The 18,819-nt window shown below is 47.7% G+C and overlaps 1 protein-coding gene across 3 annotated transcripts in view; it reads left to right on the forward strand.

Annotated features, from left to right (window-relative positions):
- Window positions 1-18,819, forward strand: part of LOC139983335 (uncharacterized) — a 111,225-nt gene that overhangs the window by 30,439 nt on the left and 61,967 nt on the right. The window contains exon 16 of one of the 3 annotated variants that reach the window (XM_071996849.1): window positions 14,914-15,912. The exons of 1 other annotated variant lie outside the window; for it this stretch is intronic. In XM_071996849.1, coding sequence (XP_071852950.1) covers window positions 14,914-15,001 — 88 coding nt within the window. In that variant the 3' untranslated portion in view covers window positions 15,002-15,912. Of the gene's footprint in view, window positions 1-14,913; window positions 15,913-18,819 lie in introns of those variants that run through there. One more of the 3 variants, XM_071996850.1, reaches the window with a different exon arrangement.

Consider the following 18,819-nt stretch of genomic DNA (forward strand, 5'->3'; position numbering starts at 1 on the left):
GAAAAAGAATCAAAAGGTGCCTCAAGTTGAACTACGAGGGAGTAGAATACCATTCTATAGCACTCTCTCCGGTCTTCACACCTCGTCTAAAATTGCCTCAATTGATCAAACTTTTGCACCACATGTGCTTCCATTCATGCTCTTTAACATCACAACCACAAAAAAAGGTCGTCCCCGGACAAGTTTTTTGTTTCAGTTATGCGTTCTGTTGGTTTAAAGGTCCCTGGAGAAGTTGACGCGCATCAGCTTAAAACTCTCCGGGTATGAATGTTTGCGTCCGAGGCGTCCAGGTGTTGGAGGGATTTGAGGGACTGAAGGTCACACAGTATGACAGTTCGGTGTGGGTGACAGTCCTCCATCTCCCCCTGGACATGTCTGAACAGGTTTGTGTGCGGACACTGGGGCGTTTTGGGAAAGTGACCGGCTACGAGGAGCCAGTGGAGGCTTTGAACCCCCTTTCGTGTCCCACCACGTCCCTGAACGAAGTTGCCGCTCCGGCCGAGACTGTCAGCCTACCCACTGAGACGGAGCTGGACAAAACGGCGGAGATAAAACTAGCGGATCAGCATGCGGAGCAGGATGCCGTTTGTACTGATTCACCTGTAGCTGCGCCCGCTATCGGTGATACTAGTCGGGCCCCGAGTCAACTAGCCCAAGAGACAGATTCGGCCTAGATTCGGACTCTCCAATGGAGGACTGCACTACAGCCTTAGTAGCTAAGAAGTCCTCCGATTGGTTTAATGAGACAAATCAGGCCACTGATCTCATGGACGCGAGCGGCCCTTCCACCTTGCCCGCAGTCGCTTCCGCTATACCGGACACGATGGTCGCTAGTGGACCTCTTTTTCCTGACAGGGAGGTCAACTCGATCAATGTTGACGAGTGCTTTTTACGTGACCCGCCATGCGGGATCCAAAACGTATGTTGACGAGTAGCTAAGAACTCTGCTCTCTCGTAGGAAAAGGGGAACACTGCTAGGGGCCTGAAAACATCGCAGATAATGACACCAGACACCTTATCCCTCGTCACCCTTAATGTGAATAGGATGAGGGGTACCCCCAAAAGGTGGCAGATTTTACAGTTCTGCAAGATTCTCCAAGTGGATGTGGTCCTTTTGCAAGAGACCCACATATCTTGTAAGAGTGATGTTCATCTTTGGTCCTTGGAGTCGGGGTGGAGGGGGGGGGGGGGGGTCCTTATGCCTCCTTTGGATCAGGGGCATCTTGCGGGACTGTAATTTTTGTGTCCCAAAAATGTGTGTGGGAAAAGTGGAGAAAGACCATGAAGGTCGGGTGGTGTGCATACACTTAAGGCTCACGCGGGGTGAGTTTGTAGTGTGCAATTTTTATGCCCACAACCGGCCAGAATGTAGGAAAGATTTTTTCACGGTCTTGCCATCCTTTGAACCGGGCAGGGCAAATTGTATCCTTGGGGGGGGGGGGGGTTCAACTGTGTCCCTCACTCTACTTTAGATAGACGTTCGAGGAAAGAGTCCCCCAATTGTACCACCGGCATGACTGAGATAGGCTTGTTTGTCAAGCACCGAGATCTTGTGGATGTTTCCTCAGGTGGTTGCTTGTACCATAGACCAGATGGATCAGTTTCATCCAGACTCGACAGGTTTTATGCCCCGCGCAAGTTTCCTCGATCTCGGTGTTCGATTATTCCATGTCCTTTTCCTTTGTCTGATCATGACGCAGTTGTTTTGCGCTTGCAGCTGCCGGAGTCCTTTCATGTGGAAATGGGACTTTGGCGGATGAACACGGAAATTGTCAAAGAGCAAAATTTCAAGGAGCAATTTGTCGAGAAGTACAGAGGATGGCAATCCCTCAAGCCTGCTTTTACCAATACGTTAGTCTCGTGGGACGAGGTCAAGTCCCTCATCAAGCAGTTCGCAATCAGGTATTGTGTTGAGAGAGCTCACCAACGGAGATTCAAGTTCCATTCCCTGTGCAATAGAGCAAGGGATGGTTCTTCATCGTCTGATCTGCATGCACTTGGGGTGTTTCTCGATGAGAAATGCACGGAGCCCGGGTGCGTGTCAGAATCCAGTTTGTTGAAGCGGACGAGAAGCCCACTATTCGTTTTTACCGGGACGACACCAATTCTGTGGTTGACCGCAGAATAAGGGCAGTGCGTCATCCTGGTGGGGTCGTCGTGGAGAGCCCGCAGGCAGTCCTAGGAGTATTTGGGTCGTTCTTTTCGAACCTGTACTCCAGGGCTGCTGTTAGCGAGGATCTCCAGGAAGACTTGTTGTCTGGTATAGACAAGGCCCCCCTTCAGAGTAAAAACGATAGCTTGTTTTCGAATATCTCCGTTGGTGAGCTCTGGACAGCGGTAGCAGCGATGAAGAAGGGAAAGTCCCCCGGTCCCGATGGCCTCCCTGCTGAGTTCTATAGGACCTTCTGGTAGGTTCTCGGTGGGGATTTGAGAGACGTGTTCGCTACCGCTTTCCAGTTGAATTACATGAGCCAAACACAGCGGGTTGGCAATATTGTTCTCCTCCCAAAGTCGGGAGACCCTTTGGACCCCAAAAAATAGGCGTCCAATAACGCTGTTAAATTTAGACTACAAAATCCTGGCCAAAGCATTATGAAATCGCTTAGCAGATGTGATGCCGGATATTGTAGGTCCTCTTCAGACTTATGCTGTGCGAGGCAAATGTATTCAACATAACCTTTGGTTGATGAGAGACTTGATCGAGTTTGTTAAAGTTCGTGATTAGCCATGTGCACTGGTCTCTTTGTACCAGGAGAAGGCCTTTCACGTGGTAGATCACGCCTTTCTGTTCAGAACCTTAGAGTCCTTCGGATTGAACCCAGTGTTTATTCGTTGGGTCTCGTTACTTTATAAGGACGTCACGAGCATTGTCACTGTTAACGGATTAACTTCTGGTCCCTTCCCGGTTCGAATGGGAGTCCGTCAGGGTTGTCCCCTCTCCCCGTTGTTGTATGTTCTCTTCAGCGAAACGCTCAATACCTCGCTGGACAGATGCTTGGGTTTTCGACCCTTCAATGTACCGGGTGGGGCTTGAGTTAAGTGTGTGCAGTATGCCGATGACGTCACTTGTATTGTGTCGGACCTCGTCTCCTTCAAGCCTTTATCGAAGGTTTTGGCCACCTTCCAAGAGGCTAATGGTGCCAGACTAAACAAGTTCTAGACCAAAGGGCTGCGTTTAGGAGGTTGGTGCGGCCAGTCCCTCCCGTTCGATGCTACTTGGTCAGATGTCCTGATCAAGGTAAATGGCATCTGGCTAGGTTATGGTGCCCCGGAGGCCACCACTTGGGCCGAGAAGGCTGATCAGGTGGAGGCAAGGCTCGACACATTCAGTCAGAGGTGGCTCTCCCTCCCTGGGAAGGTTACAGTTGTTAATAGTTTTATTGTTCCTCTCCTTTGGTACCCTGGTACGGTGATCGCTGCACCGGATCATGTCTTGATGCGATTGGAGATTTGTATTTCATTTGGGGAAAGCGCAAACCAAACCTTGTCAAAAAGACCGTTCTGTATAAGTCCCCCTTGAGCGGTTGGCTTGGTTTGGTTCACCTACCATCTAAACTGCGCTTTCACTTTTTGAAAGGTGTTTTCGTTGCGTTTGAGAATCCTTCGTTTCCATCTGCCTTTTTTGTTAGGTTCTGGGGGGGGGGTTCTTTTTCGCCACCACTGGCCCGGATCCTTTTCCAATAACCGGCCAAAGGCGACACGCCCTTCTGGGGTGTATACTCAGATTGGTGACTCACTTCGTAGAATCAAAGAGGAGGATGGGCCAGATGTTCTGCTGAACGTAGTCCCCTCTGTGTTATACCCACCATTGTTTCGTTCAATGCTCGCGCCTGTGTGCCCGTCGGCTTGCCAAACCGCCATCTCTTCAGATGTGTGGCGGTCTGTGTGTTGCAAGTCACTAGATAGCCGTCTCCGGGACTTTGCGTGGAGGATTGCACATCACTCATCACCTCATCACTAACCATTTTCGCCTAGTCAGGTGGCGATTAGCTGTTAGGACTTGTCCCCGTGTGGGCTTTAAAGCCATCGAGACTATGCAACACCTTTTGCTGGAGTGTCCCTTTGTCCGGTTGGTGTGGGAATGGTTTCACGCCTTAGTCATTGGTGTTATTGGTTGCACACAGTAGGCCATTAGTAGTGATTTTGTTTTGTATTGTTTGATGCCCCCTGTGTGCCCATCCTGGGTTAGGGATCTGCTGTTGTTGTTCGCCGCTATCATTAGGAGACACATCTGGAACAGCACATGCAGCCTAGTTTTCGATGGGGACGTCTGGAGGGCCGAGGCTGTCGTCCGCCTCGTGCAAAGTGACATTAGGTTGCGCATGGAGGCGGACCATGCACGGCACCGACACTGCCTTTCGTATACGCTGGCGCAAGCCTGTCGTCTACTATCGGGACGGCGTTCCCAGGATGAAATTTGGAGTGAGTTAGTTGTTAGGTGTCGGGGGTTTGTGTGGTCGTTACATAATATGGGTTGGTGGGGGTTTTTCTGTTTGTGGTTTGGAGTTGGCTTTTGGGGGCTGGTTTGTAGTGATTTATTGTTTTGGTTCTGTTGGCCTTGGCCTGTTGTCCGTGTCCTTTTCACGTCACGTTAAACGCTACGTTATATACATATGTGGGTTAGTGAGAGATTTTTGTTTGTGGGTTTCGGTAGTTGTTATACAGACTGGGATTGTTTTTTGGGGTTCTGTTGACCTTTGGTCCGTGTCCGTTCTCTTTGCACGTACAAGGCACTCGTGGCCGAACCATATTCCATTAATTTTGATATTCTGATCCGACCACGATGCACCGAATGGTAAGTCTCTGTATCTCCAGCTACCAAGGTGAAGGCACTTTGTCTTTTCCGCATTCAACTTCCCCCGGTTGCTCTCTCAAAGATAGATAAATCCTGCGAGAGGGCACGAAAGGAGCCCAGACTCGAAACAACACATGTGACGTCATCTGCATATTGAACGCATTTCACTTTGGCACCCACTGGCACAACGAATGGAACAAGTCTCGAGTCCCTTTCCAAAAGACGAGAGAGGGACTCGCTAACATAACATAAAGTAGTGGAGACAGAGGGCACCCCTGGCGCACCCCCCCCCCCCTCTACGTTAAAAACCTCTGAACAAAACCCATTAACAATCACAGAACTGAAACTTTCCTGATACATAACAGGAATCCATTTACGAAAATTTAGGGTGCAACACGTCTCCAGTACATTCATTAAAAAACCGCGATCCACAATGACAAAGGCCTTCGGATGGTCAAAAGAGACCAATGCACATGGCAAATCACGCTCAATAACAAAGTCGGTCAAGTCGCGCATCAACCACAAGTTCTGCTGGATGCAATGACCCTTCACTGCACAAGTCTGAATATCACACAAAAGATGCGTCATAGCCAGCGCAAGGCGGTTGCACAAAGACTTAGCCAGCAACTTGTAGTCCACATTTAACAAAGTGATCGGACGCTTGTTATGAGGATCCAAGGGGTCCCCAGACTTGGTCAGCAAAGTGATCATGCCCAGACGTCTTCGAAGACGGCTCTGATGTCGGGTCCTATTATTGCCCAGAAGGTTCGGTAGAACACCCTCGGAGGCCCGTCCGAACCCAGTTCAACAGTGGTTATTCCGCCCCCCCCCCCCAAAAAAAAATATATCATTGACCTCGTGGGGAACAGTTTTTGAGATTCCCCTCAATAAATCGAACATTTCCACGCGTAAACAAACTCGAATAAAAATCTTTATATACGCGGACAATGCCGTGAATAATAATCTTTGTACACGCGGAAATGGCTGTGAGGGTCGCTAACCACGATCCCATCAGTAGCGCGCACAGATGTGACGCGTAACGGACTGGTAAAACCTCAGTGAAGGGCGGTCCTCAGCTTCCACCGCTTCGACACGGGCCTTGACGCGGGCATCGTGGTACTTTTCATCGAAATAAGTCTGCAAAGCGATGACAGCCGAGGGGTTGCCAAACTTCGAGAATTTTTCTCTCCGACGCCGTGCGCGGGTCACGCAATACTGAATTGCGTAGCGTTTGATGCGCAACTTGATATCATCCCACCATCGGGATGTAGAGGCAAAAGCCGGCTTCAATGTTTGCCATCCCTTTGTACCTGGTTTTGAAACCTTCGCGGAAGTATCTGACAGTTAAGCTTCCATAGGCCCCGCCCGATCGGGAAAATGGAAGGCAAAACAAATCTTGCTAAAACGGTGTCATGGACAGAGAGCGGACAGCTCAGTGTCACGCTACCCGGAAATTTAAAACTAACGGGCCCATACACTCGATCTATCCTGGAGGCATCTTCCCTGTTTGGCTTCACCCACGTGTACCCCGTACTACACGGGTGCATATGCCTTCAGACATCGGCTAAAAGGTGTGCCGAGGTGAGTTTGTCCAGTTCTGAGATCCCAGCGTCAGGAATAGCAGACACAGAAGCCCCGAGTCTTTCAAGACCCGAGTCTGGGACACAGTTAAAGACTCCGACCATGACACATGGTGCACTACCATGAACAAAGGAAGGCAGCGTGTTAAAAAATATCGTCTAGCAGAAGACCGATTGGGAGCATACACAGTACAAAGGGAGATATTACCCTGTGTATACTTGAATAATGCAAACCAATCGGCCCTCGTGGTCCGTCTCCACCTTAGTGGCACAACCCGCCTGACGAAGTGACAGAAGGATGGCAGTGCCACAGGATGTAGAGGAACCAAACGAAGCATGCAGCCCACCCCCCCCCCCCACTCATAAGCCCACAGATGGACATCTTCTTCCAAAATATGCGTTTCTTGCAGGCAAACGCAGTCGTCCTCCATTGACTTACAATATTGGAAAATGCGACTGCGCTTGCGATGATGCCTCATGCCATTCACGTTGAAAGTGGCGACTGAAAATGTATGGGCCATGAGAGGGCAATGAGGCAAAACTACGCCGACGACGATTCTGTAAGCTGCAAGCGCGCTCTAGACGACATATCGTCGTCCGAGTCGTCACTTGAGGCCGACCTTTTTAGAGAGGGTTCCTTCATCTCGTCGTTGCAGCTCGTCCCAGTGGCACGTTTCGGTTCGATGATCACCGAGTCTCCGGAGTTGCCGTCAGACAGAGCCTCCGGATCTGGCGATACCGGCGGCGGACTGGGGACGGAATTGGACGAGTTGATGGGGGAAGCTGGTGGAGACCCCGTGTCCGCTTCGCGGTGTGGTGGAGGCGGTGTGGGCACGGGGTTGGGGTCTGCAACGACGGGGGAGGGTGAACCAGGTGCGGAAGGTGAATCCTCACCTGGTTCCTCCTCCTTGCGTGAAGCTTCCTTCGAGGCAGAAGGTGCGTCAGAACTTGGCGCCTTTGCTTGACCCCCACTTTTTGACATAAAGACATAAGAGGAGGGACAAGCGCGAAAGACATGTCCCTCTTTCCCACAGAGTGAGCACACACCTTCGCTTGGGCAAGCAGAGGTATCATGCCCAAGACGATGGCAGCGCCCACACTTTTTGTTTGGGCAGCCCTTGGCTTCGTGCCCGGTCTCCCCACACCTGAAGCAGGTACGGGTCTGACCGGGGTAACGCACGTGAGCTTTATGCCCGGCAATAAAAAGGAAGGAGGGAATGTCCTGCTTCAGGTCGATCCGAACCTGTCGGTACCTGCTCAATACACCAGGGGCCTGTGCGTAGGAGCACATTTTGGTAGCCTTGACAGCCCCAAACCGACTTAAAACAGTTGCGACAAGTTCCTGACGCACCTCTAGTCCTACGTGGATGACAGTTACCCATACGGAACGTTCGTATGGAGTAACTGTCAAACCATCGACACAACTCAGCAACGTGACACCCTTCTGCCGAGTCACGTCACTGGTAAAACGTAGATCGTACGTATTACGACCCTGGAGAGTTTGCAAAGCATCAACCTCTCCAGGCACAACAACACCCTTACTTTTTAAAATACTAAAACTTACACCGGTGGAAGCACTTGTTCACCGGTGAAGGTCAACTTAAAAATTTTCGAATGACGGCGCGATGTCATGATACCGAAGGTGGCTAGGCCACAGAGGAGTAACAAAAAAACAAACTAAAGACCGGTTGGCTAAACTACAAACGATATACAAACTGACGCACACACAAACACAAGCTACCAAACCCGCCTGGCGGGAAGTATAGTACAGAACAGTACAGTACAGTGATAATAACAGCTGTAATAGATTTAGAGCGAGAGCGAACACGTCTGCACTCCACGAAAGCCAACTACCAACTAAGTTGTACCAAACTGAGTAAGTGGGAGTCATGTCAAGTTTCCCGCGAGACGGGCTAAGTAGCACCTTACTCAGTTAGTTGGAGTTGTCTAAAGTTTCCCGAAAGACATGCTCAGTAGCACCAAACTCAGTGTGCTTTTTACGTGCTAAGAAAACGGACACGGACCAAAGGTTAACAGAAACAAGAACAATCCCAGTCTGTAAAACAACAACTGAAACCCATCAATCTCTTACTAACGCAGCTTTTAACGTGACGCGAAAAGGACACGGACCCAAAGGCCAACAGAAGCAAAACAAATACAACACTACACACCGGCCCCAAAAAGCCAACCCCAAACCACAAACAGGAAAAATTAAAACGACCAATATTATATAACGACCACACAACCCCCACACCTACCAACTAACTCACTCCAAATTTCATCCGGGGAACGCCGTCCTGATAGTAGACGACAGGCTTGCACCAGCGTCTACGAAAGGCAGTGTCGGGAAGCCGTGCATGGTCCGCCTCCATGCGCAACCTGATGTCACTTTGCACGAGGGGGACAACATCCTCTGCCCTCCAGACGTCCCCATCGAAAACTAGGCGGCATCTGCTGTTCCAGATGTGTCTCCTGATGACAGGGGAAAACAACAACAGCATATCCCTAACCCAGGTTGGGCACACAGGAAGCAACAAACCATACAAAACAAAATCACTACTAATGGCCCACTGTGTGCAACCAATAACACCAAAAACGAAGGCGTGAAACCAATCCCACACCAACCGGACAAAGGGACACTCCAGCAAAAGGTGTTGCATAGTCTCGATGGCTTTACAGCCAACACGGGACATATCCCATCACCTAATCGCCACCTGACTAGGCGAAAATGGTTAGTGGTGAGGACCCCATGTGCAATCCTCCACGCCAAGTCCCGGAGACGGCTATCTAGTGACTTACAATACACGGACCGCCACACATCTGGGGAGATGGCGGTCCGGCAAGCCGACGGGCACAGTGGCGCGAGCATTGAACGAAACAATGGTGGGTATAACACAGAGGGGGCCACGTTCAGCAGAACATGTGGCCCACCCTCTTCTTTCATTCTACGAAGAGAGTCACCAATCTGAGTATAGGCCCCAGAAGGGCGTGTCGCCTTTGGCCGGTTATTGGAAAAGGATCCTGGCCAGCGGTGGCGAAAAAGTAACCCACCCCAGTACCTAACAAAAAAAGCAAAAGGAAACGAAGAATTTTCAAAAGCAACAAAAACACCTTTCAAGAGGAGAAAGCACAGTTTAGATGGTAGGTGGACCAAACCGAGCCCACCGCTCAAGGGGGTCTTACACAGAACGGTCGTTTTGACAAGGTTTGGTTTGCGCTTTCCCCAAATGAAATAAAAAATGATCCTCTCCAGTCGCACCAAGGCATGATCCGGTGCGGCGATCACCGTACCAGGATACCAAAGGAGGTTAACAATAAACCTATTAACAACTGTAACCTTCCCAGGGAGGGAGAGCCACCTGTGACTGAATGTGTCGAGCCTTGCCTCCACCTGATCAGCCTTCTCGGCCCAAGTGGTGGCAACGGGAGGGATTGGCCGCGCCAACCTCCTAAACGCAGTCCTTTGGTCTTGGACTTGTTCAGTCTGGCACCAGTAGCCTCTTGGAAGGTGGTCAAAACCTTCAATAAAGGCTTGAAGGAGGCGCGGTCCGACACAATACAAGTGACGTCATCGGCATACTGCACGCATTTAACTCTAGCCCCACCCGGTACGTTGAAAGGTCGAAATCCCAAGCATCTGTCCAGCGAGGTACTGAGCGTTTCGCTGAAGAGAACATACAACAACTGGTAGTCCTTTCGTCGGTTTTTGAATGTTTGATTGGGGGGGGGGTTGGGCGTTTTGTCTCTGCAGGTCGGCGGGCGTATGTTTTTTTGGTTCGCTAGACCTGAGTTTCATTTGTCAGAATGGGATGGTTCGGTAGTGCCGTTTGGCCGTGACGTTTTGTATCCCGCATGGCGGGTCACGTAAAAAGCACAACTGGTAGTTGGTTTTCGTGGAGTGCGGACGTGTTTTTTCGCTCTCGCTCTACATCTGATAACACCCAATTTTTCACTTAACTGTACTGTGCTATACTTCCCGCCAGGTGGGTGTGTGCGTATATTGTATATAGTTATCGTATATCGTTTTAAGTTTAAACCTGTCCTTAGTTTATTTTTGTTACTCCTCTGTGGTCTAGCCACCTTCGGTATCATGGCATCGCGCCGTGATTCCAAAATTGTTAAGTTGAGCTTCACCGGTGAACAAGCGGTTCCACCGGTGCAAGTTTTTAGTATTTTAAAGGGTAAGGGTGTTGTTGTGCCTGGAGAGGTTGATGCTTTACAAGCTCTCCAGGGTCGTAATACGTATGATCTACGTTTTACCAGTGACGTGACCCGACAGAAGGGTGTCACGTTGCTGAGTGGGGTTGAAGGTTTGACAAGTTACCCCATACGAACGTTCCGTATGGGTAACTGTCATCCACGTAGGACTAGAGGTGCGTCAGGAACTTGTCGCAACTGTTTTAGGTCGGTTTGGGGCTGTCAAGGCCATTAAAATGTGCTCCTACGCACAGGCCCCTGGGGTGTTGAACGGGCACCGACAGGTTCGGATCAACCTCAAGCAGGACATTCCCTCCTTCCTTTTTATTGCCGGGCATAAAGCTCACGTGCGTTACCCCGGTCAGCCCCGTACCTGCTTCAGGTGTGGGGAGACCGGGCACGAAGCCAAGGGCTGCCCAAATAAAAAGTGTGGGCGCTGCCTTCGTCTTGGGCATGATACCGCTGCTTGCCCAAGCGAAGTTGTGTGCTCACTCTGTGGGAAGGAGGGACATGTCTTTCGCGCTTGTCCCTCCTCTTATGTCTTTATGACAAAGAGTGGGGGTCAAGCAAAGGCGCCAAGTTCTGGCGCACCTACTGCCTCGGAGGAAGCTCCACGCAAGGAGGGGGAGCCGGGTGAGGGTTCACCTTCCGCACCTGGTTCACCCTCCCCCGTAGTTGCAGACCCCAACCCCGTGTCCGCACCGAGAAAGTCTCCACCAGCTTCCCCCATCAACCCCGTTCCCGCACCGTCTCCACCACACAGCGAAGCGGACACGGGGTCTCCACCATTTTCCCCCATTAACCCGTCCAGTTCCATCCCCAGTCCGCCGCCGGTATCGCCAGATCCGGAGACTCTGTCTGACGACGACTCGGTCGTCGGGTCTCCGGAGGCTATGTCTGACAGCGACTCCGGAGGCTCGGTGATCGTCGAGCCGAAACGTGCCACTGGGACGAGCTGGTACGACGAGATGGGGGAACCCTCTCTGAAAAGGTCGGCCTCAAGTGACGACTCCGACGACGATATGTCGTCTAGAGCGCGCTTGAAGCTTACAGAATCGTCGTCGGCGTAGTTTTGCCCCATTGCCCTCTCATGGCCCATACATTTTCAGTTGCCACTTTCAACGTCAATGGCATGAGGGATCATCGCAAGCGCAGTCGCATTTTCCAATATTGTATTTCAATGAAGGTCGACTGCGTTTGCCTGCAAGAAACGCATATTTTGGAAGAAGATGTCCCTCTATGGGCTTATGAGTGGGGTGGTGTGCTGCATGCTTCGTTTGGTTCGTCTTCATCCTGTGGCACTGTCATCCTCCTGTCACCTCGTCAGGCGGGTTGTGCCACTAGGGTGGAGACGGATCACGAGGGCCGATTGGTTTGCATTCTTTTCAAGTATCCACAGGGTAACATCTCCCTTTGCAATGTGTATGCTCCCAATCGGCCTTCTGCTAGACGAGAATTTTTTAACACACTGCCTTCCTTTGTTCCTGGTAGTGCTCCATGTGTCATGGTCGGAGACTTTAACTGTGTCCCAGACTCGGTCTTGACAGACTCGGGGCTCCTGTGTCTGCTAGTCCCGACGCTGGGATCGCAGAATTGGACAGATTCACTTCGGCACACTTTTTAGCCGATGTCTGGAGGCATATGCACCCGTGTAGTACGGTGTATACGTGGGTGAGGCCTAACGGAGAAGATGCCTCCAGGATAGATCGAGTGTATGCGCCCGTAAGTTTTAAATTTTCGGGTTGCGAGACGCTCAGCTGTCCGCTCTCTGACCATGACACTGTAGTAGCACGTTTTGTTTTGCCTTCCATTTTCCCGATCGGGCGGGGCCTATGGAAGCTTAACTGTCGGATTCTTGGCGAGGCAGAGTTCCGCCAGGGTTTCGAGACCAGGTACAAAGGATGGCAAACATTGAAGCCGGCCTTTGCTTCTACATCCCAGTGGTGGGATGATGTCAAGTTGCGCATCAAACGCTACGCAATTCAGTATTGCGTGACCCGCGCACGGCGTCGAAGAGAAAAATTCTCGAAGCTGTGCGCGGAGGTGAAGTTTGGAGAACCTTTGGCTGTCATCACTTTGCAAACTTAGCTCGACGAAAATTACCACGGTGCCCGCATTGAGGTTTACCAGTCCGTTAGCTCATAAACGGGTTGCAGACGCGTCCCATCTGTGCGCGCTACTGATGGGACCATGGTAGTGACGCTCATGACATTGTCCCCTTACATAAAGATTATTATTCGAGTTTGTTTACGCGTGGCAATGTCGACTTGTCGGCACAGGCCGATGTTTTGAGCACTGTCAGCCAAATCGTGACAGAAATGACTCCTTACGTGGAGAACGTCAACTCCTACTCCCTATAATAACTTGACTCTGCGCTTAGAGTATGAAAAGTTTTCAAACAATCGACAATATTCCTCATATGTGCTTACAGAGTACTGTTGCGGCAAGTTAAGTTGTCTTTTGCCCCCTATTTACGTCATTCTCATGTTCATATCAGTGAACTGAGTTTATACTTTTTTTTCGCTCACAAATCGCCTGCGACGCTACATTGTACGTTAAAGTCGCAATGTGTATCTGCAAAATTTCAACTTCGACTTTTCCAGCATTTCGCTCATAAAGCTCAGTGTAAATAACACCGTTCTATGCAATTTTCATATTAATATTCATGATTTTTATTGAATTACCTGTCGTTAAACATTTTGAGCAGAATAAAATGAAACGAGTCCTTAGATTATACACACTCCATGCAAAATTTCGCCTAATACATCATGCGCCAACCAAATCTCTCTGTTTTGTTAACAACCAGTAGGCCTGTGTGCGGCCCGTTCTCTTGAATAATATATATATATATATATATATATATATATATATATATATATATATATATATATATATATATATATATATATATATATATATATATATATATATATATATATATGTTTATTTCGGTCTTAACGATGTAGTTTGCGAAATTATGTCATTTTCTTCCATTGCAAGGAAAAAATAGGTGTTTTCAGACGTATCCTTTGTGAAATTGGGTATAAAGGTGGACGATACGAGTATATACAGGATACATTTGTGTAATGAACATGCTGATGTGGGCGTTCGCAGTGATTTTACGGTAAATCGTTCGCGCCAGAAGGGCAACAGAAAATCAATTTTAGATTGCGACAGCTTTTCTCCAATAAACCCACTTTGTCAGAGTGCATTTAGAATAGGCAATATTGAATCTGCCTCGGAGGTTTGTTTACCCAAATTCATCAACAAACAAAATTGAGTCAATCGTTTTGGTTTTGGTAGAGATGTTGGAAAGTTCATTTCCTTATTACCATCAGAGTGAGGCATTTTCAAAGTTGCGTGGGGGATTCAAAACGGAAGGGACAGAATTGAAGCCGAATGCACTTAGGATTGTTCCCACAAAGACATTTATACTTGCCTGGACGGTTGCACGATACACGTTTTTGAAAATATTTTAAAATCTATTGGTGCTGAGTCGAAGTTTAGACGTTCTTTTCGCAAGCTAATCGCAATTTCCATTCTAGATTATGTAAAAATCTTTACATTTGATAGCGCCATTTGGACATTCAACTCTGGGTTTACCAAATCTAACAATATTCCTCGTTGTTCGTATATATTAAAAATATCAATAGTGCTGCCTTCTTTAAGTACGTTTCTTATGGGGATAGAATCTTTGAAGTGTGGCACAATCACCAGCATCTCCAAAGTCCCCAAACATCCCGATTTTCAAATAAGAGGGTGTGCTGCTCTGTGTTTGCTGAATTCATTCGACTAAAAGGTAGATGTTAAAAGACATCTTTATGTTCAAAGTTATCTATATAATTAGGTCTGCACGCAAGGACGTTCCAATGAACACTACCAACATTTTCAACGGATTAAAAAAGGAGGGAGCGTACACCAACACCCCGGGATCCGTGACTGGATTTTGTTTAAACTATAGATGTTCGCAGGGTATGTTGCAAAGTTCACCAAAAGAATGCCGTCCATACATGCCTTGATAGAGCAAGTTCGGTTGATTGCTGTTGTGATTTTTTCCAGAGGATGCTGCAATCTCATTTATATTAAACGAGGTTTAAATGTTACTTTGGACTTTTTAATTGAATTTTGCCATAAGGCAATTGCTGTCAAGTAATTATTATTCTTCAACTAGATATGTTAAAGCTGTATACAGTATGACTACACAGGTTATATTAGGATGAATTTTCAGTTCATCAAGATAAAGTAAAACCGAACTCATCAGGAATTCAACGATTTATCAAACAGTTATATGTATTAGGGATTCTTTTCCGTTTACTAATTCTAGACTTCTTTTTCTCTTAGAAATGAAGTTTTACTATACGATGTTGGTCAACGGACATTTCCAATAGGACCTTCAATCTCTCAACTGAGAGCGGCTTTGAAAACTTAAGGTAACGAAAGGGTATTGCTACAGGTAAAAGTAAATCGGTCCAAACTTAGTTTCCGTGTAATACTTGGCTTCTAAGGCTTCAATGTTACGCATCCATTATAGTCAGGAAAGAAAATCGAACGATTTCACCGATTCCTACCTTAGCATGTATAAAACTATCCCAATATAAGCTACTCAACACCATACAACACCAGTACACTCATCACCAGTAAGGTTAGGTTCCTGTTCAATCATAATCCTGAAATTAATCTTGAGTTACACACATGCAATAATCTTGGGGTTCTTGCTGACCTTTTTCTTCCCTAAACAACAACAATGGACCTTTATGTGGAAAAGTAGGCGATTTATAACCTCTTATCCATAAAACCGCATTGTTGTTGCTACATTCTAGAGACCAAGACTAGCACAATGCAGTAGAAATGTATTCGCTAAATTTGAAATGATACAACCGTGTGTGTGTGTTTCGTAACATTGAAACATCATATTAATATACTTTTAGTTTAGTATTTCGTTTTCAATTGTGACCTGAACTATTTGCCACAGGCACAAAAGTAAAAAACCAAACTGTACAAAAAAGAAAACGTACCTTTCTATAATTTAAAAAAAATACCTGCAAGAATTACGGTTTGTTTTCCCAGTATGATATTTTCTCTATTCCATTCTTTTTATCTTCCTAAATATATTCTATATATTATAAACATATTCTTAATCTACTATTTAGATCGTGTTTTGAACAGTGAACTTTCTTCCGAGATTTTTACTCCCATTACGCATTAGTGGTCATTTTTTGAACTGACTGCGTCATAATCAACTTTTTCCTTCACCTTCTTGAAGCACTCTTTAAATATCCTTTAAAGTTTCAAGCTTTTGGTTTCGTTGTTTCTACACGTGCTGTCATTCAGGCTGAAATAATTCGTACAAATGACGGTTTCGCGATGCTTTCTGTTGCTATATTTCTGGCATTGTTGCTCCGTTAGGAGATGTGGCTTTATGCCTATATAGCGGTGCTTATGTAGTATTGTATCTCCCATCCTGTTATTTGTAGACCTTTTTAACTCTGATGTGCCGTTAAAACCCTTTGTGGCCTTGTCTTTGCATGTTGTTGAACTATTATAGGCGTAAGCCTTAGACTCCGTGTCAGGCTGCGGGTTCCCGCGCATGAGGTTAGCCATTGCTCTTTCTGGTGGCTTTTTAAGCCTTCCGCGACCATTGACCATTGTCTGTTCGGGTTAAGGCCGTAGCGGTACCTCTTGTTGGTTCTTCGTTACTACCTTCAGTTTTCCCCTAGGCGTATCGGTCCCCTCTGTATCTGTTTTCTAGTTCGAGTGGCTACTGCTACCAGTTACGGTAGTACGCTAGTAGTGTGAAATATCCTTCATTGACCAGATAAAATGTTTGGCAGGAATGTCTCGTATACATGTACCACATGTTCCATCTTCCGTCCGGGCTGGAATTGGGATAAACATGTGCAATGTTCAACATACAGGTCGTACTCCAGACGCGATCCTTGTTCCGCATGTGTTACCTTCGACCAGAAAAAAGAAAAAAAGTCGTGGCTATCGGCTAGACGAACGAAACTGCAGAAGCAACCTGCTCAGTAACATTCTACCCTTGCGCCGACTGAAGTCCCGGAGACAGTGGAGAGGTCTATCTGACAAATACGGTAGCATCTAGCTAGGACAAAGAAAAAGGAAAGGCTATGAAACCTATTTGAGGTACTGCATTGTGTTGGATTGGCTTCGCTACCATCCAGAAAAATGGTTGTTTATGGTCTGCGATTTTCCAGGGAGCATGAAAGGCGACCAGTACATAGTGGCAGAAGTAGAAGCAAGTGCCGGTCTCCAAGAGCTTGATCTCCATACATCGGCAACTTTACGAAGAGCAGCAGATGGCCATCGTCCGTCTCTAGAGAGCTAGCTACCGAAATGGTTTATATGAACGCGGTCGATCTCAGAGTTGCAATTTGAGGATAAACCTTTCCGTCTTTCAGGACAACAAAAAGGAGGAACTCTACGATGAAAGGCACTTCCCTCAATCCAGTGCCTATGGCAAAGGTCATTGGTATCTTCAAAAGAGCCTAGCATTTGACTCACCTTCGGCTCCTGAGGCAGCGCAACGTATCACTCGGCTGCGCATCACAAACGTTACAACTCTATGCATCCCATTTCGACGGACTGCAGCCTATTCAAAATAAAATATAGTGGACTGCCGTCATTGCCAAGGGAGTTTGATTACTCAAGGTTAACTATTACGGGGCCTTTAACGGCCAATGTGCGACAGCTGTAAAGGTGTACCCACTTACTAGATCAATTTCTGGAATTAGGAGCCGCAGGAACTCAAACTACAAAGTATTCCTCAATTCGATATCAAATTCAAACACGGGACCTAAGACTTCAAGAAAACGAATCAAAGGTTGCTCAAGTCGAACTATGAGGGAGTAGAATACCACTCTATAGCACTCTCTCCAGTCTTCACACCTCGTCTAAAATTGCCTCAATTGATCAAATGTTTGCACCACATGTGCTTCCATTTATGCTCTTTAACATCACAACCACAGAAAGGTCGTCCCCGGACATGTTTTTTTCAGTTATGCGTTCTGTTGGTTTAAAGGTCCCTGGAGAAGTTGACGCGCATCAGCTTAAAACTATCCGGGGTATGAATGTTTTTGTTTTACGTTTCACCTCTGGAATCCGCTATTTCCGCTATACTGGACACGATGGTCGCTAATGGACCTCCTGTTCCTACAGGGAGGTCAACTCGATCAATGTTGACGAGTGCTTTTTACGTGACCCGCCATGCGGGATTCCAAAACGTCTGTTGACGAGTAGCTAAGAACTCTGCTCGCTCGTAGGAAAAGGGGAACACTGCTAGGGGCCTGAAAACATAGCAGATAATGACACCAGACAACTTATCCCTCGTCACCCTTAATGTGAATAAGATGAGGGGTACCGCAAAAGGTGGCGGATTTTACAGTTCTGCTAGTTGCTCCAAGTTGATGTGGTCCTTTGCAAGAGACCTTCATATCTTGTGAGAGTGATGTTCATCTTTGGTCCTTGGAGTGGGGGGGGGGGGCCTTTATGCCTCCTTTGGATCAGGGGCATCTTGCGGGACTGTAATTTTGGTGTCCCCAAAATTTACATGTAGGAAAGATTTCTTCACGGTCTTGCCATCCTTTGTACCGGGCAGGGCAAATTGTATCCTGGGGGGGGGGGGGACTTCAGCGGTACCCCCAAACATGGCGGATTTACAGTTCTGCAAGTTGCTCCAAGTTGATGTGGTCCTTTGCAAGAGACCCACATATCTTGTGAGAGTGATGTTCATCATTGGTCCTTGGAGTAGGGGGGGGGAGGTCTTTATGCCTCCTTTGGATCAGGGGCATCTTGAGGGGACTGTAATTTTGGTGTCGTCAAAATTTGTGTGGGAAAAGTGGAGAAAGACAATGAAGGTCGGGTGGTGTGCATACACTTAAGGCTCACGCGGAGTGAGTTGGTAGTGTGCAATGTGTATGCTCCCAACCGGCCAGCATGTAGGAAAGATTTCTTCACGGTCTTGCTATCCTTTGTACCGGGCAGGGCAAATTATATCCTGGGGGGGAGGACTTCAACTGTACCCCAAAAGGTGGCGGATTTTACAGTTCTGCAAGTTGCTCCAAGTTGATGTGGTCCTTTGCAAGAGACCCACATATCTTGTGAGAGTGATGTTCATCTTTAGTCCTTGGAGTTGGGGGGGGGGGGGGGGAGGTCTTTATACCTCCTTTGGTTGCGGGACTGTAATTTTGGTGTCCCCAAAATTTGTGTGGGAAAAGTGGAGAAAGACCA

The sequence above is a fragment of the Apostichopus japonicus genome, chromosome 16 (assembly GCF_037975245.1).
Source record: "Apostichopus japonicus isolate 1M-3 chromosome 16, ASM3797524v1, whole genome shotgun sequence".
Classification (NCBI taxonomy): domain Eukaryota; kingdom Metazoa; phylum Echinodermata; class Holothuroidea; order Aspidochirotida; family Stichopodidae; genus Apostichopus; species Apostichopus japonicus.